Below are 26,285 nucleotides of genomic sequence, written 5' to 3' on the forward strand. Positions count from 1 at the left end.
ATGGTCGTAGCATAAACATTATTCATCTTTCAAAAGTCAAAAGAGATTCTTTCGTGAAAGAACATTCTAAAAGTATTTTAAATGCAAAAAATAGTGAGAACAGTCCCCACCACAATAAGGTAGTGATTTTGTAACAGTTTCTTACGCATTAAATTTTAGTAAGAATTTTATACATCTTTCATATTCTCTTTATAAAAGTTCTGCATAGTTAGTTATATGTACACACGCGAACACGGGACTCTACTGTTAACAATCCAAAGAGTAAAGTTCCATTACTGCCCCTACACCTACCATCTATATAAATTCATCATAGAGTCATATTCTAGGAGCATGATCAACATATATAAGATACACACAGTAATTGCTAGTTGGTAGGTTTTCTTAGAAAGCAGAGAATGAAAATGTCGTCTAAGGTCATTAGTGCCACCATTTGCCTTGCAGTGTTATTCCTCTTCTTAACCTCCACATATGCTGGAAGACTTGGCCCTGCTTCTTCCTCTTTCACTTCAACCAAAACTCAACATGTGGTGAGTTAATTTTCTTAGTTCATATCATATGAACAGTTACATACATCATACGTGTTATTCAGTTGTTAATAATCTTCTTCTCGTATGTGCTTTAAGGCTTTGGAAGAGGAGAAGTTAGACGTGGAGGAAAGTTGTGATGGTATTTCAGAAGAAGATTGCTTGATGAGAAGAACACTCGTGGCTCACACGGATTATATCTACACACAGAACCACAAACCATGAGATTCATACCTGTTTCTCATATCAGATGCAAGCTATATATAACTCCCTCGCTTATCATTGTAATTATGCATAAGCAATACTTTTCACATACATACATATATATAATCCACTTTTGAAACACTTAGTTTTCTTTTCCTGCAGCTGCTGATAGGAGTTTCTTATAATCTGTATTAAAAGAAGTATTCCTTTTTGTTTCATATTGTAAACCGATGCATATATGTGGATGTCGATTTTGATTGATATAAATTTGGATATTACCCTTATTTTTATTCATCCATAATTTTTTTGAAACTGGGTTCGGACATCCGAAAAGTATGTTTTTTTTTTGGAGGAGGTGGTGGTGGGTGCCTAGTGGCATGGTCGCAATTTGATTGGTCATATCAAAGACAATGGAAGCTTGCATGATGAAGCTCTGCATCAGCTGTAAAGTGTTCAACTTGTTTGGGAAATAACCAACACAATGGACCGAAAGGCACTTTGGTTCCCAAAGTGAATAATAACATGTGCATTAGGGATGGACAAAAGAGAAAAGCTTCAAATCACAGATCCTTCACGATTATAGCTTTGACGTTTCTTTGCTTATAATCAATGTTTATAATATATATATATATATATATATATATATATATATATATATATATATATATATATATATACACTGTTAAAGGATAATGAAACTTGTTTGGGACAAAAGATACGATGCCACTGCCACCCAAAATATTCTTGCTTTAGTTGAACCATGTTGGCTAAATGACTACGTCGTGATTATTATTCTGATAAGATTCATGAAGTTCCTCGCGAAGGATCGAACAAAAATCAAATACTTCAAAATTAATTTATCTTAAACATTGTGAAAAAGCTGTCTCAGCCATACTCGTCTCTACCCGACGCTCATTTTTTATTGCTATTTGCATACCCTGTTTCGTGTGGTAAATAAATAAATAAAATTTTGTAAAGCTAAACCCTTTAAGTCTGGTTTGATTGGCTCACGGTATTGGTTGGCTGGCACCGCAACAATAATTTGTTGTGGATTATGAATTTAATGATTTAGACAAACATTTAAGCCATAAATTGATTTCAATTTTTAAGTAGAAAAACTGTTAAAAACACAACACATAAATATGAAAAGGAACACACTTTCCTTTTGCTTCAAAGTCTACCAAATGAAACTCTTTGGTGGGTTGGGTAAATTAAGCCAGAGTAAAATATTTTACCTTCAAGATAGATTTTTTTTTTTTCCACTAATATCATTTCTAAGAAAAGAGAAGTTTCCACGAGTTTTCCTTGAGAAAAAATCTCCAAATTCAAACCCCATCTCCCCAATGTAAAAGGTCCATCTTTTCTACCACTGCCTTCATAACTAGCAGATTGGCAAAAATGGCATTCATAATCAGTCATCGTGATCACGCTAGCTATGCTTTAGCCTTTAGGTCATCAAGTGCTATCCTCTGTCAAGATATTCCTATTGCCAGGGTATTGATGCATTCACACACATTCAATTAATCATAACCATTCATTGAGATTAAATGTCTTATATAGTTTATTTTATAAATGTATGTCCAAAAATGTAAACCATATATATGTATATCCAATAGTTTAAACTCGTGCTTACGGGAATGTTTGAATGTACGGAATCCATTTCCAGTCTGACTTAACCTACTGTTAATATTATCACAAAAAAAAAAAAAGAATTACTAAAATTAATCTTTCACTCAGTTACTAGTTCTTAAAATAAAATTTACTGAATTCAATCTTCATAAAAAAAATTGATATTATCTTTAACTTAAAATTTTTAAAACAATATAGGTATTGTTGACAAGGTTTCGATTAGGAAGAGATTCCCAGTGGCCTTTAATCATATAAAACATATCATGTTCCAAACAACAACTAGCAGTGGACTTTGCAGCTACATGCCCACACACAGAGCACATCATTACAGAAAAATCCAAGAGGCAAAAATGTTTATCTTATCTGTCATCGTGTCCGTTCATTTTTTGTTTTAAAAACAGAGATATTATCTGTAGGATGGTAAATATATAGTATGGAGTGATTGTTTAACATATTTACCATGGAGTTTATCATCATAGGCCAGTTAGTGCATTGTTGACCAATGTAGATAAGTTGGCCTACAAGCATGATTTTGACATGCTATTGATGCTGTGTCCTTCGGCTGACTCCAAACCACTATCATCAAATTTAAAGAAATTTTATTCTGAGTGGATTAATAGGCTTAGAAATGTAGATCCATCACCTAACTATAGAAGCTTCTCCGTTGATTTATACTTCCATCTGGTCTACCACACTCTATTTCGAAAAAAAAGTTAGTTACAATTACTACAATCTTTGACTTCGACACCTAGGATTACCAGTGCTAATTATTCTCATCATTTTTATGTTTACCTTAAAAGGGAAGTCAAACTCTACAATAATCCATAAAGCCAGCGTAAATCAAACATTAACATTTTTCTCTTTCTTTAATTTCAACATCATTGTCACTTCTTACAAACCATAACTAGATTGCAAATTTATTATGTTTCAAGATTATAACGTTCAACGCTGAGGATTAATGAAATAGTAACCCAATCCCGTAAAAGTTCATACGTATCTTTATCTTTATTTTTATTTTTGTTTATGATATCTCTGTTTTATTCCTTTTCTCTCAATAATGGATATATTAATATTCATTTTTATACTCTTCTAAATTTTGATGAAATACTTTTTTATCACAAATACGAACGATAACAACTAATAAAAATAATATCAAAATGACATATTTTTTAATGTTATTATAATTTATATAAATTTTATGCTAGAAACAAGAAAGTATACAAATAGGTATATTTATTTTTGTTACTAAATTAAGGATTTACGTTATTGAATTCTCAGAAATAAAAGTAATATTTTTTATATGACAGAAAGTAAAAAAGATATAAATATAAAACTAATTTAATTTTATGAAATTGAATTTTGTATTCACATCAGTAGAGACATCGTAGCAAAAAAAGTTATTTAAACTATAAGAATAAAGGTTTTAAAGGTGGATCTAATGAATTTCAAATTATGAGCCAACTCAAATATAATAAATATGTTTAATACTATTTTCAATCTTAAAACTTTGTGGATTTCTTTTTATGTATTACTTAACTCACTCGTTTTTCTTCTAACCTCACCCTTCGATTCCTAATTAATACCTATCCAGTGAGAACGGATTATTACCCAATGCTAATTTATTTTTCATCACTACTTTCAATGAATAAGATCATAATTTACATTGTCTTCCATTCAAAAGCATGCACGGACTTTTTGTACCAGTTAAGAAAACCAAGCCTCAAACTGGATTTCTGCATATATTATTATAATTCAGCATTAATCTATTTGATTAATCAGATAAAACAAATATTGTGACTCTTCATGTTATATCCGTACTTAATGAAATGATGAAATAACTTTGCTGCTTTTACATAATACAAACAAGGTAGTCTCGTTTTTATTGGGTTATAATGTTAGAGAAGAATTTAGTTTATTAAATTTTTCATTATTTCAAACGTTAAATTGTTAGTACTCACATTGAAGAAGCAATTTGTTCATTTACCTTTTTAGTTTTTAGAAATTTTTTTGAATTACTTAATAGTTGATATCATTTGTACTGTATAATTATTAAACTAAACAATTTAAGGTGAAATATAATTATTAATAATTGGACTGAAATTAGTTTGTTAAGAAACGCCATTATTAACATGTTCAATGACGATCTCATTCGTAGTAAATTATGGGTGTGCAGGAAGCAATTGTTTCTAGACTAGAATTTTAGATGGGCCTAACCTATGGGCCGTGGTGGGTTTTCCCGCCATAAACCTTTTCTTTCTCACCCTGCAAATGCAAAACAACCGCCGGTGAAGACAAGAAGAATCACAATTGAAATTGAAGTGGGTGCCGTAGAGAAATGTTGCAAACCCTAGGAGGCGTAACCCCTCGCTTCGTGAATCGGTCATGGCTCCGAAACCTGACGGTGCGTGCAATGACATTCTCTTCCTCCTCCGATTATGGAGACCAGTCACGTGGTGGCCTTCCTCGCTTCTACTCCGAAATTCTTCCTCCTTTCAAGGTATTCATTTTCTTCTTCTTTCTCTCGGCTTTTTTTATGACTCTTTCATATTACTACAGTCATGTTTACTGCGCGAGTCCTTATCGATTCCACTGTTTGTAATTTCAATTTGTAACCAGTTCCAGTTAGCAACCCCTCGTTTGTCACTATCTTTGTCGGGTGTAATTTATAAGCAGCACTTAGCTTCATGGAGCTAAGGCTTAGGCAAAGTTCATTATTTGTGTTTGGAAAAGGCCATTTTAACGGCTTGCTGACATTTCTTTTTTCAATGTTCCCCTTCTAAACTGTAGTTCTATTCACTGTGCCTTATATAGTTTGATTAATGATAAAATCTTCCGTTCTTTTCAAACAGTTTTGATCACTACGTTTTCGCTCAGCCTTCTTCTTTTCAGCTCAGCGCCTTTTTCTGTTTTCTTTTCTGTTTTGTTTCTGTTTCTTTTCTTATTGTTTATATACTCCTTTTTTGCTCTCTATTTCCGTGAGAGAATAAGAATGCAGTGTTCAAGTGTTCGTTTTTTTTTTCTGTTCATCTTTCTGGTATTTTCTCTCTTTTCTGCTTTACTTCTTGTTTTCTTTTCAGTGAAAGATTATCGCTTGGATACAAAGGAAGCTATTTTTCAAATTACATACCATCTTTTTAATTAAAGATATGTTTATTGTTTTATTTAGTTTTACCTGGGAAAATGCAGGGTAGTGTTATACGCGTGCAAGGTGATGAATTTTGGCATATGACAAAAGTACTGAGGTTAAGCACCAACGATAGGTAATTCTGATTGATGATTGCTCGTTAATTAGATAGGCCATTCCTTGAAGTTTGATATTAATTTCGCTTTCTTTCTTGAATTAAATCTAATTTATTCATACAAATTACGTTAGTTTTTTTTTCCTTATGAGAGAAACCCGATTCATTTTATCTTTTTTTTTTCCTTAAATTTTTATATGATAGTAATTGTAATTTCCGATGTCAATTAGGAAGAGGTATAAAGGCATTAGTAAATCACGGTAGATGAATGTCGAACGTCTTGTCTGCACAAATCTTGTAGGGTAGTGTCTCTTAATAATTTATTAGTACTGAAAAAGGTGGATGAGAACGGAGTTGCTTTGATAGTTTATTTTGAATGATTTATGGAAAATATTTTGCTAGCCTGCATCGTTTATTTAGACACAATTTTCTTTGGTACTAATTCAAGGGATGCAAAGGAAGAGATAGTTCTTGCTCATTTTTTTAGCACTACAGTTACAATCTGATCTGAAGAAGATTTTTGTTGATGATCCTAATTATGCTGTTCAAGGGTACAGCTGTTCAATGGAAAAGGAGGTCTTGTAGAAGGATGCATACAGGACATTGATCGCAGTGGGCTTGATTTTGTTGCATCGAGTGATTTGATATCAATACCTCCACAAAATACACAATTGCACGTGTTTGCTGGTTTTGGCAAGTTCTTGTAGTCTTTTACCAAACTACAACTACTGAATAATTGCTGCATGTTTTGTACTATTTAGTTCTTACAACCAAATTTTCACTCATTGAGAACGATATCTGTCTAGGTACGCTAAAGGGTGGTCGTGCAGACTGGCTTGTAGAAAAGTGCACAGTACGTTTCAGTGATATCTTGAGATTTTATCTGGTTAGACTTACAATGTGTTGTGGTTCTTTTCTTTTATTCATGTTTAAATGCGATAGGAACTTGGAGCCAGTAGTGTAACTCCTCTATTGACTGAACGTTCTCCATCGATATCAGAAAATCGGGTGGACAGATTGGAACGTGTCATTTTAGCAGCATCCAAACAATGTAACTATATTTTTACTTTCATTTGAGATTATACAATTATTATACTCCCGTCGGAATTTTCTTTGATTCATTCTGACTGAAGTGAATTTTAAACTTGGGTCTAAGACGGCACTGTATTTTGCTTTTGTTGGTTAACCTTGCATTTTTGCCTCTTTTGCAGGTCAACGACTGCATGAAATGGTTCTGAAAGATACTATAGAGATTAATGACCTTTTGCACCTTGTGAGCTCTCCATTTCGTACTACCTAGACTGAAATTTATGCATGAATTTCAATTCCTTGAGAAGAATTTTAACCAGTACATTGTGATAACCTCCTTTAATCAGTGATTTGTTTGTAATTCTGGATGTCTATGCTCTTCTTTCTTCGTGCTTTCCTTTTTCCTTCCTGTAAATTCCGAGTTAAACAAGGGATTTGATCCATGTCTTATTTGTTGGCTATTTAATTGATATACATGATTACATAATAGAATTACTGAACTTATTATGCTGATGTCATTAATTAGCTCGGTCTATTTTCTCTCCCTTAGATTGCACAATCAAAGCTAGCTCTTGTTGCGACGGCGAAAGCAACTCCTGTTCTTAGTGCATTGACGTCATTGGAAAAGGAAACCAGTGGCTTAATAATTATTGGACCAGAAGGCGGTTAGTATATGTTTATTGCAGTTCAATTTCACCTTTTTGTTTCACCAAATGTCTAGAAATGATGGGAAGTTCAAATAATTAGATAATAAATTGAGGTTGGCTGTGAGCCTGAGGTGAATTCTCCCTCTCATCATCAGGGTAAAATGACACTGTTAACCATGTGTGCTTGCCTATTAATTGCTGTGTTTTTTTGGAGGAAATGAATATATATACCTGTTTTTTTCTCAATCGAACTGACGCTAGTTTATGTTGCCATGGGGTTCTCCAGATTTCACCGAGAAAGAAACAAATATGATGATGGAAGCAGGTGCTACAGCTGTTAGTCTTGGACCTCATCGTCTTCGAGTTGAAACTGCCACGATATCACTTTTGGCAACTGTGATGTTATGGTCTGACTCGCTGCAAACTTCGGTCAGTTGATTCCTCAGTGTAGGTTGGTCAGGCATGATTATGTTTTAGAAACAGAATATATATTTTGTTTTATTTGTCTTTTAGATTAATTTATGGCAACAGATATAAAGCTGTAAAGATTTTGTAGAACTTTTCCTTCTCTATTTGATAGAATTCACTGTGGCCATCTCTATTCATTAATCCAACTGTGGCAAGGGAATAATTTGAAGACAAATCGGGTAATTCTGCACAAATGTATTTTCTATAATGGATAACACGTGAATTTATTAGTGACTTGACTTGGGGTATAATTAGATCATTTCTCTTGCCACCTTCTGAAATGTCATGTTTTAATTATATCTAAAGATTTTTATCCCATTCTCTCTCGATTTCTCATTTCATCAAGTTTGTGTTTGCTATATTATTTAAATTTAAAGTTAAATGTCCTATTTGGTATTCCGGATCAATACCACTCCTCATTTATGCATCATAGGGCATAATATTGTATGTTTATAAGGTAATTCAACGTAATTATTGACTTTTGCTGTTCTTTCAAACCTCATTGCTCAGCTATCACTTGTGATGTGTGGCCAACAATATTATAACAAAGTAATTCATTTTAATTCATTAATTTTCTTTGTGTGGATATCCTTATTTTTGTCTGAACTTAGCATGTTTTATAGCCGAAAAAGACTAGTCTCTGGAGCGTCATGATTCATCTAAGAGGTTCATTTCTCTTGAAAAAACATGTCTCTTATTATTAATTACCCATTTAAGGTTTTAAAGATAAATATGAAAGAGAAAATAAATATTTAAAAACAAGTATAAAAGATAAAGTTAAAAAGAAACAGCTATTAAAATAGTAAAATATCAATATAAGAATGAAATTGTAGCATTTTAAATTCTCCGTAACTATATTTAGTAATTATTTTAACTTTTCAGTAAATAATATTACAGTGATAATTATCTTAAGTAGTTCTATAATGGATAGTCATATCAATAAATTTACTTAGTTTGCAAGTTTAGCTGTTAATAGATTTGTGTGTTGAACATAAAAGTTATGACATTTAATTTGGTTTTTATGTTTGATTTTAAATATTATATCTTATGAATAAAGTATTCTAAATAGCTGAAGACATGTCAGTGTAGAAGAAAAGAATTTTAATTGAAAAATAACATATTCAGTCTTTTAAGATCATTCCAATCTTTATAAGATAATATTAAAAGTTATATTTAATTGCTCTTTCAACAAAATTATTTTTTTATAGAGATATTTACATTTACGTCTAATGGCAACAGGGTCATGTATAGATAGTGTATATCCTACCCTGATCTGTAACCAAAAATTTGATCTGTTATTTGGTATGTTATCATCAAACATTAGTTTAAAAAAAACTTAGTTGTTTTCATAATATCGAGATATTTAAAAGAAGGTAATTTATACATTTTAAAATAAAATCTTAAGTAAAATTTAAAAAAAATGTAAAATATAATGTAAATTTAATTAGATATAGATTAAACATGAAAAACTTTTACAAAGAAAATACAAACACTGATATGATCTTCATCTAAACTCTAAAGAATTACTCTTTGTTTAAAAAATCACGTCAACCTAAAATAAAATCACCAAAACCTCTTAAAACTCTCCTTAAAGTGTTCTCTAAAATATAAATAGTCAAATAAACTTACTATAAAAAAAAGTCTACACTAAAAAAAAACTAAGAAACTATAATATATTTATTTCGACTTCCCTTAAAAAAATACAAACACATAACTAAATATATTTATATGTTAATTAAATTTTATTTAATTAACATATAAAACTTATTAAAACCACCATAGTTTTATTAATTTAAATATTAAAAATTTTAAAATCATAAAATAAAAAACAATGTTACTTGTGTATTTCTTAATTTTATTTTCAAACATATACGTCAACTCCTTAGTTTAAAAAATAATAGAAGTAAAAATGATTGTAACTTAAAATATTCTATGATTTATGATTTGTCGAATTAGGTATAAGATTTTCACAACATGACGACATTAGATTTTTCTCTTGGTTTTTTAATGAGTTAGTCCCTACAAAAGCTAGTCCACACGTCTTGGTCTGCCTCATCTCATTATCCATTTGGATAACTCTTAGATTCTTGGTTGCTTAACAAGAGACATTGAAGACAAATAAAAATATCCAATGAGTTCAATTGGGCAAAGCATATTGATGGCACTAACCGTTACACTAAACAAGTATGCTTCATCTAATTTGCAAGCAGTTCATAGAACACAAGCAAAAGCAGCACACACATCCAATCCAACCTTAAGCACCAAATTGGAATTGGGAAGAAGAGGCCTTGTCTTATCCACTCTAATTGCCACCACCCAAATACCTGACTCTAGGACTCAGCTTCTTCAAAGTACACTTTTCTCTTTTCTCTTTACTCTTCTTCTGTTATCACAACTTGTATCAGTCTTGCTAACATCATAATTTTTTTATGAAATTATCACCAGAATATCAGAAGAAATCAGAGGAAAACAAGGAGAAAAATGACAAAGAGGTAAACTTATCACTAGCTGAGTTCCCCCACTCATGCATTTGTCTTTTAGTGTACAATACATGAATATGGTGTGTGTTTAATTTTGTATGACATTGTGTGCAGAGGCTGGATAGTTATTACAAGCGAAATTACAAGGATTACTTCGAACTGATGGAAGGAACACTGAAGAGAAGGGATGGGGGGGAAGTTTCAGATACAGAAAAGGGTATCCTTGATTGGCTTCAAAAAAACAAGTGAAAGGTTTTCTTGTTTTACTTTTCAATGGTTGTTCAGATGACACAGAATTTGCTTTTGTAGACCGTAGCTCTACCTATGGAATTGTACACTAGAGATCCATTTAGGAACCCTGTACACTGTGATTTACTGTGTCCTTGAAATCCTCTGAGTACAACCTTTTCAGGTGATTCAATTAATTAGTTTACTTTGACATTGGTTGGCATCACATTCTTCATTGTCTCCCACAATTCTAGCTTTGTGGGATTTCTTTTGATTTGGTTTTATCTTGTGGGGTATTTGGATATGCTGGCAATTTTGTTCTTGCAAGTTGCGTCACTGAACAGGAGAACCAATTAACTGTAGCATAATAATAAGATAAGCATTTCACTGCATTGCCATTACTTGTTCAAAGCACAAGAAATGTTATTGGCAGGCCAAGGCCTTAAAGTCTTCCCTCAAAAAGAAGTCTGTGACTAAACTACGGAATGATTTGGTAGTATGGTCAAACATTACTTTTAGGTTCACCAATCCAAATTCCACATGCATTCTATGCTTGCAGTTTGTAGTTAAAGCCAGATTTAATTTTAAAACTCTTATCATGAACTTTGCTTCTAAGAATTAATTTCTTTTACCAATGCTTCCAAGTTATAATTTGAAGTCAAATATCTAGCCGGCTTCACCTGTACAAAGGGGTACCTTCCTTCAATGTTTTGTCTGTAGTAACACTGTGAGGGATCAAATTTCAAATTTCATGATCAGTCAAATAGTTATCCAATGGAACAAGTTGGTTAGATGATCTTGTCCTCAAGGTTAATATGAGAGTCCTGTGTCCTATTTGTGAAGGCCAGATTGAACAGTGAAAATTTAGTACCAGTTACCAAAATAAGAGTCTACACTTCACCTTTACTTTCAAGGAAGAAAATAAAATTCCTTTGGTATTTGAAGTGTGGGTTTTGACTAAAAGGTAATTTTTCCTGCTAAACTTTTTCAATGTTGTTCTCTAAATGGGCAAAAAAAAGCTATTACACTTCACTTTTACTGCATAATAAAATAGAATACCAGTAACAGTATACGCTTTGCTTCAAACCATGAAATAGAATTATGCAGTGATGCAATATTCGCAGTTTGTATGTAATTCAAGTCATGGGAGAAAGAAACTAATACAGGTAGAAGACAAAAAAAAAATCTGTGATTTAGCTTAGTTTTATGGGATACATAATTGAATGCTATTAGTGTTTTATAAATCAAAAAGTTAATTGCATATTACATAGAAATTTGTGAGAAATCAGGTATAGTTTCAGACTATACAATAAATTATCATGTCCTTGGCACATAGCTTTCAATCTTCAAGAGTACTGACATTGTCCAGAGAAATGGAAACATCCAAACTAAATCGGCCATCATCAAATAAATATGGGATGAGACAATAAACTTGTTGGAAGCAACGAAGCACCCTCCTTACCCTCTTCCAATGACAGCGGGGTTTGGTTTGGGCGGTGGTTGGAAGAACACAAATGTTTCCCCCCACAACCTTTTTCGTTCTTATCCCTTTATATCTAATGCAACAAGCCAAAAAATATCTTCACTTTTTTTTTAATTATTTTATCTCTCTCTACAATTTCATTTCTCCTGCATGTTTAACTTTTCATTATCAACACTACCATTGTCTAACTTCAAAAAATTACTCTGTTATTTAGTAGTTATTATTTAAAACTGGATAGGTCATATCAGTAGTGTGTGAGCCAAATTACTCTTTAAAAAAATGAGTTGAAAAAAAAAATTACATAGAAAGAAAAGAAAATATTATAATTTTGTGATCCTAGATTGTGTTGGTATCTTCTTTAGCTTTGTTGAAGCTTTTTGGATTCATGCAAGATATTTTGGCCCTTTATTTTAATAAGAACTGATTAGGAATAAGTAAAGGAATAAAAAGTGAAAGGCAGAATTGTGGATGACATAAAGTCCTATATATGACAGTTTCCAAGCAGACAGAGTTGGAGGGAACAAGACCACACAAACCAACATCAAATATCATATTGTAAAAGATGATCCTTCCAAGGGAAAATAAAGTTGACAAATTAAACAAAATGGGGGCATGTTACTTTGGGTCAAGAAGATCACAGGCAGGATCTCCAGAGCTTGAAAGAGATTTTGAGATAGACATGCCAAATATTCCAACATCAACCTTAAAACCCATCCCTCCTCCTAACACTCTTAAAGTCCCTGTCTCTTTTTCATCATTCTTTAATCATGGCTACAATAATTACCAATATAAAGATTCTGCTTAATCAAATGTAAATGAAACCTGATCCTACCTACCTCACAAAAGTATCACGTAACCTAAATCTGAATGATCCTTTTGCTTCATTACTTAAAAAAATGCTTTATCCGGTTGAATTAAACTCGTTTTGGTTTCTTCCTCACTCCTTTCACGAGTGAAAAGTTTCTTTTTTGTTTGTTTCTGAAGCAAATGAGATTACTGAGTTCGTGTTAACATTTTGTATTTTAAATTAAAGATTATTGCTCTCCGGCTTCACCCTGAAGCGAATTTAGATATAATATCTGTTCCTCTTAATAAAGCAAAATATTGCATTTATAATTGAATATTTGAACCAATTGAATGTTGTTAGTGCTGCATTTATATTGAGCGTCGGGCTTCATGGAAACAAAATATGAACAGCCTGCCTTGCAAATGTAATCATCATTCATTCACAACAAAATAAGATTTATAAAGCTAAAAAGCAAACAAAAAATAAATCAAACATGTCTTTTCATGTTGTTTCCCACTACATTAACGGCTACAAAAGGAAAAAATAAGAGAAAGGTACAGGGTCCCTTTCAACACCGCGATTCTCCATCCATTGCAGAGACAGCCATTAGCAGAACCGACATATATATATATATATATATATATATATATATATATATATATATATATATATTCACCTTATTCCCATTCTTTTCCCTCCATACCATCTGTCAAACAAGGAATGCATATTAAAAAGATCTCAATCATAACCAAAAATTAGAAATCTGTTTTCTTCATGTACACAAAAGAAGAAACTTACTTGCTGCCTTCAACTTCATTTTCTGATTGTAGGAAACCGAAGTGTTCTTCTTGGAATGACGATCTTCCCTGAAAGAATATAAATGGTTGTAGTCTTTTGAAGAAGTGTAAAATGGTGAAATAAAAACGGTGCAAAGTCAAGTACCATAAAATAAGTTGCAGAAAAACCTTGTGAATAATCAACCACACTCCCTACAGACGTTTGTTGGTTGCCCCTTGTAACATTGTCCTGCAAATTTTTTCAAGAATCATGAGTGAGAAAACACATTGAAAGGAAGAAATAACATGCAAGCTCAAAAGACGAAGCATACAGTGGAAAAGTCAAAGACAGGAGAGCTAGCAGTGTCATGAAGAAAAGTGAGATGTTGATCCTCAAGGTGTTGATTTTCCTTAACTTTCTGCTTCTTTTTACCACTCTTGGCCAGCTTGACTGCCTTGGAAGCTGAATAGAAGCAACCATTGACATCTTCTTTGAAGTAAGAGTCGTAGTGTGGAAAAAGAGGAGGTCCAGAAGAAGCATCAGAAAGCATGGACAAATCCTCCTCCCCAGAATCTTCACCTTTGAATCTTTTGTCCTTGTGTTCCTCTTCAAAGAACCCCTCAGTTCCACCCTGATGTGAAGAAGCATTCTGGTTAAGGAAAGATTGCTCCAGGTATAGAGTCCAACCAGACTCACACCCACTACTTCCAAGTTCTGAACCAAACGTGTTCATCTTTCTATCTTTAATTTTGTTTTTCCAATTTATGATGAAAGAGTTGGTGTAGTGCCAAAAGGAAGAAAAGAATGAAAGAAATTATCAAAGTGTTGCAGAGGCTATTAAGGGAATGGAAATGTGGTTTTGGTTTGGGGAGCAATGTCCACAGAGGGAGAGACACCAAGTTGTACTGAAAGAACAAGAGTGGATATGAGGTTGAAAAGAGCATAGAGAATGAGAGTGAAATAAATGGCAGACTCCTTTTGTCCTCACTCTCCTCTCTCGTTCGGCTTTGTATGCAAATGAGTAAGTGCCAGTTGGGTGAGCCACACCTCTTTCACATGCTAGACAGCAAAGCACTGTGTAAGTGTACCCTCTTACCAGACCCAAATTACCCTCTTCACAATCAAAATACTCTGCATCTCTATTTCCTCTGTACACACCTTTTTCATTCAAATTAAACATTATATTTTTTACATATCAAAAAATTAAAACACATAAAAGAAATTAGTACTATTTAATTAATTTACAAGCTTTATATACAAGTGCATCAATGGAGAGACCGAAAATGTTTTGGGGCATAGTGCAGTTGACTATGATTTTATGTATCCACATGCAATCACATTCTCAATCCTTTTCTCCTTTCCAAAACTTTCCACTGCCAGGATTTACATAAGCATGTGGGCACGTGTGCATTGAGTTTGCCTTACAATCTTTGCATTCAAAAGGACAGGCTTCAACGCGTAACTATTTAAAAATTCATTATAATATTCTTTATATATAGTTTCCATAAATCATCAAGTTCTTCAATTTATCTTCTTTTGCCTTTTAAAATTGCTTTCATACTTTTTATATATAACGTATCTTTCTTTTATTTAAAACATTCAAATCCCTCAGCGTTTATCCAAACTTCCAATGTTACGTACTATTTAAACACATGTCTGCACGTGTACATGCACTTCCATCTAAATCCCGCCTGCATTTTTTTTCTACTTCGATAAGTGTATTGTAAGACGTGGTATAATAATTCATAAATCATAAAATCATAAATAAATTTCACCAATACAACACAATTTTATAAATAAATTCAAATATATATATATATATATATATATATATATATATATATATATATATACACACACACACATATATAATATTGGAATTGTTAAAATATTTTTCATTTTAAATATCAATTCAGTCCACTTTATTTATAAATTGAGAGCAACAAATGAATATAAATTCAAAATATGGATAATGATTCTTAATCTTAGCTATTTAAAAGGTGTTATGCACGTGACGATGGTCAAATAATAGAAGTACTAGCTAGGTACTATTAGACGACTGCGAGACAATTTAAATAGCCAGAGAAAAGATACAGAAGAAGCCTAATCTGTATTATTTAATTATTGATAGAATAAATATAAATAATAATTTAACTATTACTTTTGGTTTTAGTCCTAAAGAACATAGTTGCGTTAATATGATTCAATATACCTGAATCTTTAATTAAAGACATAAGTTTAGTAAAAAAAAAATTCAGAACATATTGAAATGATAATATATTTAAAATTTAATATATTGTATAAATATTTTAACATTAAAAGTGAAAGCATTATCTTACAATAATGAAATTATTTCTTAAAATTGTAAAGAAAAATTAGAAATATTACAAATCTTGTAAAACCTCATATCATAACTTAAGAACATAAATTTAAAATATATATTGTTTTGACATCACATTTAAAAACAATTACCTGAATTAGTTTTTAAAGATATTTCGATATATATATATATATATATATATATATATATATATATATATATATATATATATATATATATATATATATATATATATATATATATATATATATATATATATATATATATTTGTCACCGACGCCAGCTCTTAAATTGAACTGCTAAATATACATAACAATTATCATAGAACTCATTTAAAACAAAATACAATTTCCTGATACTGTATGATCAATAAATTATAATTGGTCTTATGATGATTATATTTTATAATTACCATAATTTTATTTAAATACATAAATATTATTGCTAATAAATAACAAAATATTAATGTATAAAATAAAATAAAAAAACAAGTTTTAATATATTTCATTTTATATAGCTCAACTAATAGAAATTAATCAATTCTATTCTTCAAAACATACACTATACAATTTGACTCTTGAGTAGACTTTTTTTTTCAACTTTTAGAAAGTAAGATGCAATCAAAATTTTGTTTTTATTGATAGATAAAAAGTTGACTCAAAAAAAATTACTAAAAATATTAATTTCTATAAAGTTAATATATATATATATATATATATATATATATATATATATATATATATATATATATATATATATATATATATATATATATATATATATATATATATATATCATGGACTCCACTAGATCCGTGCATATGTTCTCAAATTTAAAATGTTTATTATAAACAAATTTTTAATTAGTGACAAATTATTATCGACAACAGCCAATTCGTTTGTAAGCTCAAATTTAGGAATAAATTTTACAATTTAATTTACAAATGGATATTTTGGTTAATAACTTATGATTATAGTTATTAATTACTTAAGTCATCAACATTATTAATTGATAAATAACAATTTATATTATTAATAGACGTTTTTTTCGATAAATTATCATTACCATAATCGATGATTAAAGTCATCAATATAATCCATCAATGAATTACATTATTTATTGTTGACGATATTTTTGTTTGTAACATATCATTACAATTATTTACAATCATTTTACCTCAATAAATCCATTATATATTTGGACAACAAAATTTTCGTTTAATATACAAGTGTTTTTTGTATGTTAAGAAAATATGAGTTAAAAAAATAGCAAAAAAGAGAAGAATAGGAAGAGGAGGATAAGGTGATGCACTGAGGGGTTGATGGTGATACAGAAAAGGGGGTGCGCTAGTGATATGAAGGTGAAGGACTTCTGTAACTGTGGTTGTCACATTTAGAAAAAGAAGAAACGAAGACAAATAAAAGGAAGAGGTGATAGTGGTGGTGTAACGACAACAAGGAAGAAATGAAATTTAAGAATAAGAAGAATGAGACTCAATAGCGTGTTTTATGAATAAATGTTCTGATGACCTAAATTTATCAGTAACTACTTAATGATATTTATATCAGACATTTATCGACAAATTGTACAATTTGTTTATAAAATTTACCAACGATCATTTTATCTTGATATATTGTGTTATGTAATTTTCTTTTATAGTGTTTATAGATAAAATAAATTATCAATGAAAACAATCTTTTTGAAGGTAATTAACTAAAAATCTTCTATAGAGACTAATTATTGAAAGTAAAAAAGTAATATATATATTAAGTTGTGTTTCCTATGAATTAGGATAAGATCAAATGGAATGTTGATCTGGTGCTCTACCAGTGCGGTCCATCGTATGCTTAGATTTTAAGTTTGATTATTTTATTTTTATGTAACAAAAATGGATTGAGTAATAGAGACAGGCTTAGCAGCCATGAAAGTTGAGCCACCCGTCACTAATATTAAATTTTCATACAATAGCCAAATGGTCAATGTTTGGTTAAAAATAATATTAATCAATCGATCTGAAATTATCTGTTCCAACATGGAAACTAGAATTAACGAAGCTTCCTAGTATTGATGAGGTTTTTTATTTTTTATTATCTTTTCAGTGAAAGGAGTTGGTGATCTATACTCATTATTGAAACACTAGGAAGCAACTAGAGGAACCTAAAAGAAGGCGTAAATAATGCAAATGCATACCACAAGAATTAATGCATGTGATATGCAAAGCTTTGGTGGCTTTTGTAGAAAGTAATAACCGGTTACGAATCCAAAACCCTATTATCATCGTGCATTATATAGATGTCCAAACTCTTACATTAATATGTATATTTAGAGTAAAAAATGTAAACACTTGCTATATATAATTAAAATTTTAGGACAATGACCAGAATCCCTTTATGGTAATAATGGTGAAACCCAGCTATACGAGGGTTTTCAACATCTTTGGGGCATTAATATTTTGACCTAGTCCCCTTCCAAAGTGTCAACTTCCATTAGCTGGTAATTGGTGATAATGAAAGCTACACTGTGTTTTTCTTCTGTCAAAATGTGAACCTATATACCTTACTGCTCATTTTGGTGTTCTTCTATAATTTTCTCAAATATTATTCACTATTTCGCAGTCCGAAGTTAATGATAAATCCATGACAAAAATGAGAAAGCTAAAATTTACATTAAAAAATGCGGGCTATCTACAATGCGTTTGTGGCTACTACATGCCTACGCTGACAGCTGCTCAATGCTGCATCTCCACCTTTAAAAATTAATACATACATTTCGGAGATATATTATTTAAAACAATAAATAATAAAAGAGTTTCTTCACTTAAATATTTTATTTTCCAGATCTATGATAAAATCTTTACTCCCAACTACTTCACATTACAATACAAAAATTTACTTTTACGGACGAGAGAAAAAAAAAATGAAAATGAAAAAACAAAATGTAAAGAAAACTTCTATAACCTATATATCAACACTAGGATTTAAATTGTGATTCCCTGCACGGTTAAAAAGACTAACTTCTGTATGTTTTTAGTGATAACTATTAAAAAGTGGGTATGAGACTTCCAACACACCCCCTTCACCCCGAGGTATAAACATTTCGAACGTGAGATTAGAATTAATGGGTGGTCCGATAGTGGCCGGCAACGGTGGAACATAATGCCCACATAGATCCACATAGATCTCGCTAGGATAGGCTTTAACCTTTGACTCTGATACCATGTTAAGAAGTGAGCTTTAAGACTAACTCAAACTCATAAAATCGACTTATAAGATGAGTTTTGCATCTCACTTATATATATTATAATTTGGTTTTATAACTAATCGATGTGAGACTTCCAACATAGTTAGGCTTAAAAACTCACTTTCAAATATGGTATCAAAGTCATGGTTGGAACCAATCCTAGCGAAATTTATGTGGACATTCTATTCCATCCGTTGTCGGGTCACTATTGGACCACCCAATTTCTATTATCATATTCGAGATTTCTATACCTCGATGTGAAGGGGGTGTGTTAGAAGTCTCACATCGACTAAAGATAAGACCAAATTATAATATATAATAGGGTTTCATCTTACAAGTAAGTTTTATGGAGTTGAGTTAGGTGTAAAACTCATGTGTAAAAACAATTTTTCACTTTAATTGATTTCAGTCATATAAATGGATTCTATGAGTGAATTTAGAAACAAACAATTTAAAAAAAGTACTTTTAAATCATTTTTAAAAGATATGTTTAGAAAATATTTTTTATACCATTTATACGACTAATAAACAAAGACACATTTTTATGTGTTGTTGTGTGCACAACCTATTTAGTAACTTTTTCTATATTTCAAGTTTAGTTTTAACCAAACTAGAAAGTGAGTTTCTAAATTGGTTGTGGAAAAAAGTTTACATATATATTTTTTCTCTATAATTTTCGTACTTTTGAAAAATAAAGTAACAATGCCTCGTAGTTTTGTATTTAAATATTTATCCATGTAAAAAAACACTACTTTGTAAATTTAATTGTTTTTTATGAAGATAAACTAAATTAATCTACTAAATTAAATATGTTTTTGTTTTGTAATTTGGTTGGTATGAATAAGAGCCCAACATTCCCCATAGTATACTGCAATCCTGCACAAAAAATATATTTTTTACAATTATTTTGTAGGTAATGGTTTTATTAAAAAACACACTATTACTCTTTAATATGTTGTCATATTATTTTATAACTTTAAAGTTTAATATAAAAAATTACTTTTATATTTATAAAAATAATTTAATGTTTTTATTCAATGTGGATTTTATACTTTTAAAAACTATTTAATATGATTTCTTCGTTCTATTAATATTAGCATTTCTTTTAATTTATTTTTGAAATTGAATAACAAATACGTAAAATAGACGAGTTATTATATTAACTCATGTATCTACACAATATTAATAGATATAAATGTCGATCTAACACAAAATCACACTAACAATATAGAAACTATTGAATAGAAAATACATATAAAAAAGTTAAATCATTATTATACACATAAAATAAAATTTACTTAATTTAGGTATTGGGTCGAGATCAACTATTTAAGTTACCGTTTAAAGGATAACTCTATAAAGTACTCTCATATTAAAGTTAGTTTAACTTTTAATATATAACAATTAATGTAGTGGTAAATTCACCTAACCTACTTTTTACCTCAAACATTTATTTGAGTTTGGTTGTGAGCTTTTGATTAACGTTGACTTAATTATGATCCAATTGTGAGTAATTATACTTTATTTTTAAGTTAACAATCTAAGGTTAATCTATTCGGTCCAATTCATGGTGAACCAGTCTCTTTGGTAGCCAACTAGACTCGTCAACCTGCTCATCAAGTTGATGATTGACTATCCAGGCTATTACATGGATGGTCGGCCTGTTTGGTGATTGACGAGTCTTAGCAACATGTGTTTTGAGTTGTGGATGTGAACTTTGAATTATTGTCCATTTATCGAAATTAGTGCATGATCAGCATACCCATTTGATATTTGGATATGAGTCATTAGTTTGTGTTTTGGGTTTGTACACTATAAACTAGACTCATTAGTTGACTATCTAAACAATAATTGACCACATAAGTTATTATTATTTAATTTAAATTTTAAAATATAGATTGTTTAATCATTTAAAATTTAGATGACACAATAATATAACATTTGTTTTTCATAATCTCTTCATATATAAAACTTTTTTTTATATATTATTTTTTCTATTTCCATGATGACTCTAAAGCATCTCACATACTTTTAACAATATTACAATTCATAATTTTACGAAAAAATAAAACAGTACACTTCTTACATTTTTTACATTGTTAAATATTCAATTATTCATTAGTCATGGGTGGTGAATTCGGGTAAAATGGTGATCAACAATTCCTAATATTATAACCAAGTTTTTAATTTAGGATATAATCATATAATATTATAGTTGGATTGATTTGTATACTTTACTATTTAGGTTTAATGTCTCGATAGGTCTCTATTTTTGTTCAGAATTTGAGATAGGTCCCTTTATTTTTTGGCGTCTCAATTGGGTCCTTATTTTTGTTAATTTGATGCAAATAAATCTTTTCCGTCAATTTCATCAAACGGCGTTAATGAATGTGTGACGTGGCCTGAGGACAGTATTCACACGTGTAAGGCTACGTCACACATTCATTAACGCCGTTTGATGAAATTGACGGAAAGGATTTATTTGCATCAAATTAACAAAAATAAGGACCCAATTGATACGCCAAAAAATAAAGGGACCTATTTCAAATTCTGAACAAAAATAGGGACCTATTGAGACATTAAACCTACTATTTATTATATATAAAAAGAGAGAAAGGAAGAAATTTTAACTACAAAAATTTTCTTTTTTTACATTCACATTTTTTTTATTTTACTTATTTGTTTGAAGTCCACAATAATCATATTAAATCTAGTTAGTTCTGTTATTATTTGATATTAGTGTAGCATTGTAAAAATTAATTAAGTAAAACTCAATCCAAGAAAAACAATTACATAAAGTGACAATGTCTTTGTAATTACTTAAACATACATTAAAGAGTAATAATAGCAAATAAAGAAAACATAAATGCTATTTAAATGAAAAAGAAACCCACAAATAATAAATAAAAGGCGTGTGACGTATATTTTGAAAATATAAAATTTATTTAATAAAATTTAACGTGAAATTGTTTTCTAACTATTAAATAGGTAAGTTTATTTTGATATAAAGTTATATTTGTATAAAATTAACCAAAATGTAATATTTGAACGTACGATTTGATCTGTCAAAAAAAAAAATTATATATATATATACACACGTCTATATTTATATTGAATCATGTAATATTTAGCCACACTAATTATATTATTAGAATATAATTATAGTGTGATGACAATTAATAATTAAAACTTGCTTAATATTTTCTGGTGTGTTTATTAATTATTACATAATGCTTAGAAGTCAATTCTTTGTACGGCTAATTAAGTCTATTACATACGTTCGTCCGGACTAAATCTCGTACGATGTAACAAGTGGAACTGCTCATGACCATGGGACCAGTCCTATGTTGTTTTTAAGCATCTTAAACGTTTAAACTTATAATCACCCCTAAAAAAAACTGGTCATACATTATTATGAACTAATACATTTTACAATTTAAAAATAATATTTTATTAAGTACTCAGATATTATTTTACAATTGAATACAGAACAATGAAAACATTAAAATAACCTAACAATTAAATTATTATTTATAAGAAGAATATATCTACATATGATATTATACTATATAACAACACTCACGTTCATTCAAAATTTAAAAAAGATACTTATTTTATTTATATTTTTAATACAAAAATCTACATTTTTATATATGTATTTTTTATTTAGTAAATGATATTTTATATCTTTAACGATGTGAAAAGAACATTCTTATTTCATTTATAAATTTTTCCTACGTACAAAATCTTTTCTATTTTTTATTCTTCGAATTTCTATTTAAAGTTCAATTAATATGTCAACGTAGAATTAAAAAGGAAAAGTAAATGTGATGCTATTAAAAATACAATAAACAACAATTTTAAATTAAAAAAATAAGTTTGATCATTATAATTTGTGGACAGAAAACTAACTTATCTTCTTTAAAAAACTGATATGTAAAAACTGAAAACTTATTACAAAGATTGAAGTAGTCTTCAATCTTCAAACAAACTAATTGAAGATGAAAAAACGAAAAAAATAAAAAAATAATAATTTCAGAGAGAAAATATATTTTTAAATAATAAAAATCATTTATAAAAATTTGATTTATATTTTAAAGTTTTATTACTAAAATGATTAAGTCTCCTGGTTTTTAATACACTATTAATTCTAAAATATTATTTTTCTAAGCTTTTACCACTTATAAATTTTAATATAATATATAAATTATTTTCTCTGAGACATAATATTACTTTATTTGTAAATTATAATATCGTATATAGACTAGATATAACTATATCAACTTAACATACTTTAAAGTATACTTTTATTTAATATATATATATATATATATATATATATATATATATATATATATATATATATATATATAATAAAAATGATAAACGATGAAAAAAAAATATTGTATTGGTAATATGGGTATAGATATGAATAATATGTCAATTTTTTCACTTTGTATTAATTTTTCTTTCATATTTGGTTTTTAACTTATATTTAAGGAATAAATTTTTGATTATTTATTTTTCTATCATGTTTATTAAAATATTATTTAATATTTTGTTTGATTATATGATTATAATCCTATAAATATCAACTAATAATTAAATAAACGACAAAACAATTATTAAAAAATAAAACTGATGAAATACATGCTTCAAAAGTAAATTATGAAATTAAGATATACAAAAGTTAACATAATTTATTTAAGGGGTTTGCTAACTTATGTAACTTCTTTGAGTGTAGTGAATTTTAGTTGACAAAAATAAATTATAGATTCTAAATTTTAAGGTCAAGAGTATTTAAATAATTTCTAATTTTTTTTTTATTTTACATTAGAAATAAAAATTATTAAAATGTCACTGTATTTAAAATATGTTTTTTTATGAAGAAAGTATTTTTGTTAACTAAAATTTAATATACTTTAAGAAGTTACATAATTTAGTAAACTCCTTTATTTAATTAAGTAGTAACTTGAAAAAATAGTTTAAAAGTTTAAATTGTTGTCATGGATGAGTGTTGGAAGACAAAGGGTAGATATGTATTTATGTCGTTTTCAATATTTAATTTAAAAAATTATATATTATTTATATTTATATTTTTATGAGCAAATATAAGGATGATATATCAAAATAAAACAAGTTTGAACAATGGTTATGAGATCGAATTTATTCTTTATCCTTAAATAACATGAATGAAAAAATCACCACTACAATTAAAAGAAAACGTGATATTACTTTTTTAAAATCAACATTTTTTATTTATAATCTTGTTGTATAATTGATTTTGGATCTAATTGTTATTTCAAAGCATATCCGAATACGGCCTCCATCATCAAGCGACTAACTTATAAAAAATAAAGTAAAACAATATTACTAAAATTCATAATGTGTAAACTTAAAACTTAAAGATCTATCTCAAGTTTATAATTGAATATATGGTTCTCAGTGGAACATATTTTTACATAATAATTCAGACGAAGAATAATGTGGGTATTGGACTATTGGATTTCGGTTTCTTTATTTTGGTCCCTTGCTCACTATCTCAAATTCAAACCGAAGCCGAACTAAGAACACAGTAAGTGAAATAGGTTGTTCCAAAATATAACTTTTTCCACCACTCCCATTGTCCATTCATAGATTACTTCAACAAATTCAATTTGTTTTTTTTTTTAAATGAAGTTTAATTTTCTTTCTGAACTAAATTATTAAGATGTTTTATACTGTTTAACTGAATTAGTTTGTTTAAATTAATATTCTAAAATAAATATTCTTTCAAATGGATCATCATTCACTCACCCAACCATTTTTATGACATTATAAACAAATATGTAAATAATAGTTAATTTTAATTATTCAAAGAGTGTTGGACAATCAACTAGACTCTTACTTGAGTCGGTCATTAAAACAAACCATCAGCTCTAATATCACTATTAGGTCTATTAAGAAGAAGGTTCATCCGAGAGACATAATATCATGATATATGAGCTAAATCATATAAGATATTGACACCATTTTTTTTCAAAATCTTAAAACGGGTCTTTAATCTTTATATAATACTCTACTTAGATTCACAATTAAATTTCCATTCGGATTTATATTATATTAAATGCGAGTTTATATTATATTAAATGGATGGAGAAATATGAGAAAGGTATAAGTTAAGTGTTTTTAATTTATTCCAATCGAAAACGAAAAGTATAACTATTAAAACCTGATCCTTTTCAATAAGATAAGACTTTTATTATTTTTTATTAGTATTTAATTATTGTTGTTGAAGTAGTTTTAATTGTACATTATTGCTTCACCATGAAATATAGTTCTGTTCGGTGGTAAATGAAAATCATAATAAACATTATAAAAGGTTAGGTAAAACAAAATTGAAAAAAAAAAGGTTGAAGTATATGTGCAAATCATGAATGGCGAATGATTTTTTTATTTTATTTTATTTGTTTTACTCGTTTGCTTAAGTGGAAATGGTTGAGATTTTTTTAACCCATAACTGTTTTAGCCCGCCCAATTTTGTCTTGGACAAAGGTTGAGAAAACCAGCCCACTGGCGAAAAAATATTTTCTTACAATTATGTAAAATATGGTAAACAAAAGTACTTTCGATTCCCATTTTATTTTTGTACGAAAGCATTGTTGTGTTTTTACCCCAATGTTTTAAGATAGAATATGGCCAATAATTTAGATGCATGCATCATAAATTCGTTAATTTTTCCTATTGTTGTATTGAAAATAAAACAATTAAAAAAGTTATATAAAATAAAACAATGAAAAACTACTTGGTAGATTAGTGGACTAAATAAAAACTAGCGAGTATAAAATTGAAAATACCAAGAGTCGAGATTACATTCTTTACAAAAAAAGGTTTAAGATTATTTTTTTTCTTCAGAAAATTTTAAGCTTCTTTTAGTAAAAGTGTCATCGAAAGAACTTACATTTACAAATTCTATACCGAAAAAATATTTAATTTTCACTCGTTAAAAATTTGTTCAGTGTATCTTTTTCACATATTTTTCTATTAGTTTATTTAATCAGACTCTCTCATGTTATTTATGAGTGAGTGTGTAATAAGTTTGGAGTTTAGTATGTTTTATTTTCTATTTACTTTTTGTTGACTCAATGATAAATTTAGGTGGATTTGAATAAAATTTGTATTATTTAAAAAAAAAATAAGATGACAAAAATACTAACGTATGCAAATATA

The 26,285-nt window shown here is 29.0% G+C and overlaps 4 protein-coding genes across 5 annotated transcripts; 3 read left to right on the forward strand and 1 right to left on the reverse strand.

Annotated features, from left to right (window-relative positions):
* The first annotated feature begins 304 nt into the window (after positions 1-304).
* Positions 305-1,012, forward strand: LOC124831398 (phytosulfokines 3-like). Its single transcript, XM_047305379.2, has 2 exons — positions 305-527; positions 624-1,012. The coding sequence occupies exons 1-2, from the start codon at positions 396-398 to the stop codon at positions 747-749; spliced, it is 258 nt and encodes an 85-aa protein (XP_047161335.1). The 5' UTR covers positions 305-395; the 3' UTR covers positions 750-1,012.
* A 3,631-nt stretch (positions 1,013-4,643) lies between these two features.
* Positions 4,644-7,881, forward strand: LOC124831399 (methyltransferase). Its single transcript, XM_047305380.2, has 8 exons — positions 4,644-4,854; positions 5,544-5,617; positions 6,147-6,289; positions 6,403-6,449; positions 6,539-6,647; positions 6,808-6,869; positions 7,176-7,290; positions 7,559-7,881. Exons 1-8 carry the CDS (start codon positions 4,693-4,695, stop codon positions 7,708-7,710), a joined length of 864 nt encoding a protein of 287 aa, XP_047161336.1. The 5' UTR covers positions 4,644-4,692; the 3' UTR covers positions 7,711-7,881.
* Positions 7,882-9,840: 1,959 nt separating this feature from the next.
* Positions 9,841-10,659, forward strand: LOC124831419 (photosystem I reaction center subunit N). Its single transcript, XM_047305423.2, has 3 exons — positions 9,841-10,091; positions 10,186-10,232; positions 10,335-10,659. Exons 1-3 carry the CDS (start codon positions 9,872-9,874, stop codon positions 10,467-10,469), a joined length of 402 nt encoding a protein of 133 aa, XP_047161379.1. The 5' UTR covers positions 9,841-9,871; the 3' UTR covers positions 10,470-10,659.
* A 956-nt stretch (positions 10,660-11,615) lies between these two features.
* Positions 11,616-14,545, reverse strand: LOC124842221 (protein SOB FIVE-LIKE 5-like). 2 transcript variants are annotated; one of them, XM_088097573.1, is made up of 4 exons: positions 13,827-14,545; positions 13,661-13,744; positions 13,517-13,584; positions 11,616-13,424 (listed from the first exon to the last, which is right to left on the reverse strand). In XM_088097573.1, exons 1-4 carry the CDS (start codon positions 14,226-14,228, stop codon positions 13,391-13,393), a joined length of 588 nt encoding a protein of 195 aa, XP_087953699.1. In that variant the 5' UTR covers positions 14,229-14,545; the 3' UTR covers positions 11,616-13,390. The 2 variants fall into 2 exon arrangements, with proteins under 2 accessions (XP_087953699.1, XP_087953698.1); XM_088097572.1 differs by having other exon boundaries at positions 13,684-13,744; positions 13,827-14,389.
* Positions 14,546-26,285: the final 11,740 nt, after the last annotated feature.

The sequence above is a fragment of the Vigna umbellata genome, chromosome 8 (genome assembly GCF_029865625.1).
Source record: "Vigna umbellata cultivar VRB3 chromosome 8, Vumbellata_1.0, whole genome shotgun sequence".
NCBI classification, from domain to species: domain Eukaryota; kingdom Viridiplantae; phylum Streptophyta; class Magnoliopsida; order Fabales; family Fabaceae; genus Vigna; species Vigna umbellata.

What these genes read in the sequence shown, in the direction of transcription:
- LOC124831398 (XM_047305379.2), top strand. Translation starts at nt 396, where the DNA reads ATGAAAATGTCGTCTAAGGTCATTAGTGCCACCATTTGCCTTGCAGTG. An exon ending in CAACCAAAACTCAACATGTG is followed by an intron (nt 528 to 623) that starts GTGAGTTAATTT and finishes ATGTGCTTTAAG; the next exon opens with GCTTTGGAAGAGGAGAAGTT.
- LOC124831399 (XM_047305380.2), top strand. Translation starts at nt 4,693, where the DNA reads ATGTTGCAAACCCTAGGAGGCGTAACCCCTCGCTTCGTGAATCGGTCA. An exon ending in GGCTTGTAGAAAAGTGCACA is followed by an intron (nt 6,450 to 6,538) that starts GTACGTTTCAGT and finishes TAAATGCGATAG; the next exon opens with GAACTTGGAGCCAGTAGTGT. An exon ending in TTTAGCAGCATCCAAACAAT is followed by an intron (nt 6,648 to 6,807) that starts GTAACTATATTT and finishes CCTCTTTTGCAG; the next exon opens with GTCAACGACTGCATGAAATG.
- LOC124831419 (XM_047305423.2), top strand. Translation starts at nt 9,872, where the DNA reads ATGAGTTCAATTGGGCAAAGCATATTGATGGCACTAACCGTTACACTA. An exon ending in TAGGACTCAGCTTCTTCAAA is followed by an intron (nt 10,092 to 10,185) that starts GTACACTTTTCT and finishes AATTATCACCAG; the next exon opens with AATATCAGAAGAAATCAGAG. An exon ending in AGGAGAAAAATGACAAAGAG is followed by an intron (nt 10,233 to 10,334) that starts GTAAACTTATCA and finishes CATTGTGTGCAG; the next exon opens with AGGCTGGATAGTTATTACAA.
- LOC124842221 (XM_088097573.1), bottom strand. Translation starts at nt 14,228, where the DNA reads ATGAACACGTTTGGTTCAGAACTTGGAAGTAGTGGGTGTGAGTCTGGT. An exon ending in TTTCTGCAACTTATTTTATG is followed by an intron (nt 13,585 to 13,660) that starts GTACTTGACTTT and finishes ATATTCTTTCAG; the next exon opens with GGAAGATCGTCATTCCAAGA. An exon ending in AATGAAGTTGAAGGCAGCAA is followed by an intron (nt 13,425 to 13,516) that starts GTAAGTTTCTTC and finishes CTTGTTTGACAG; the next exon opens with ATGGTATGGAGGGAAAAGAA.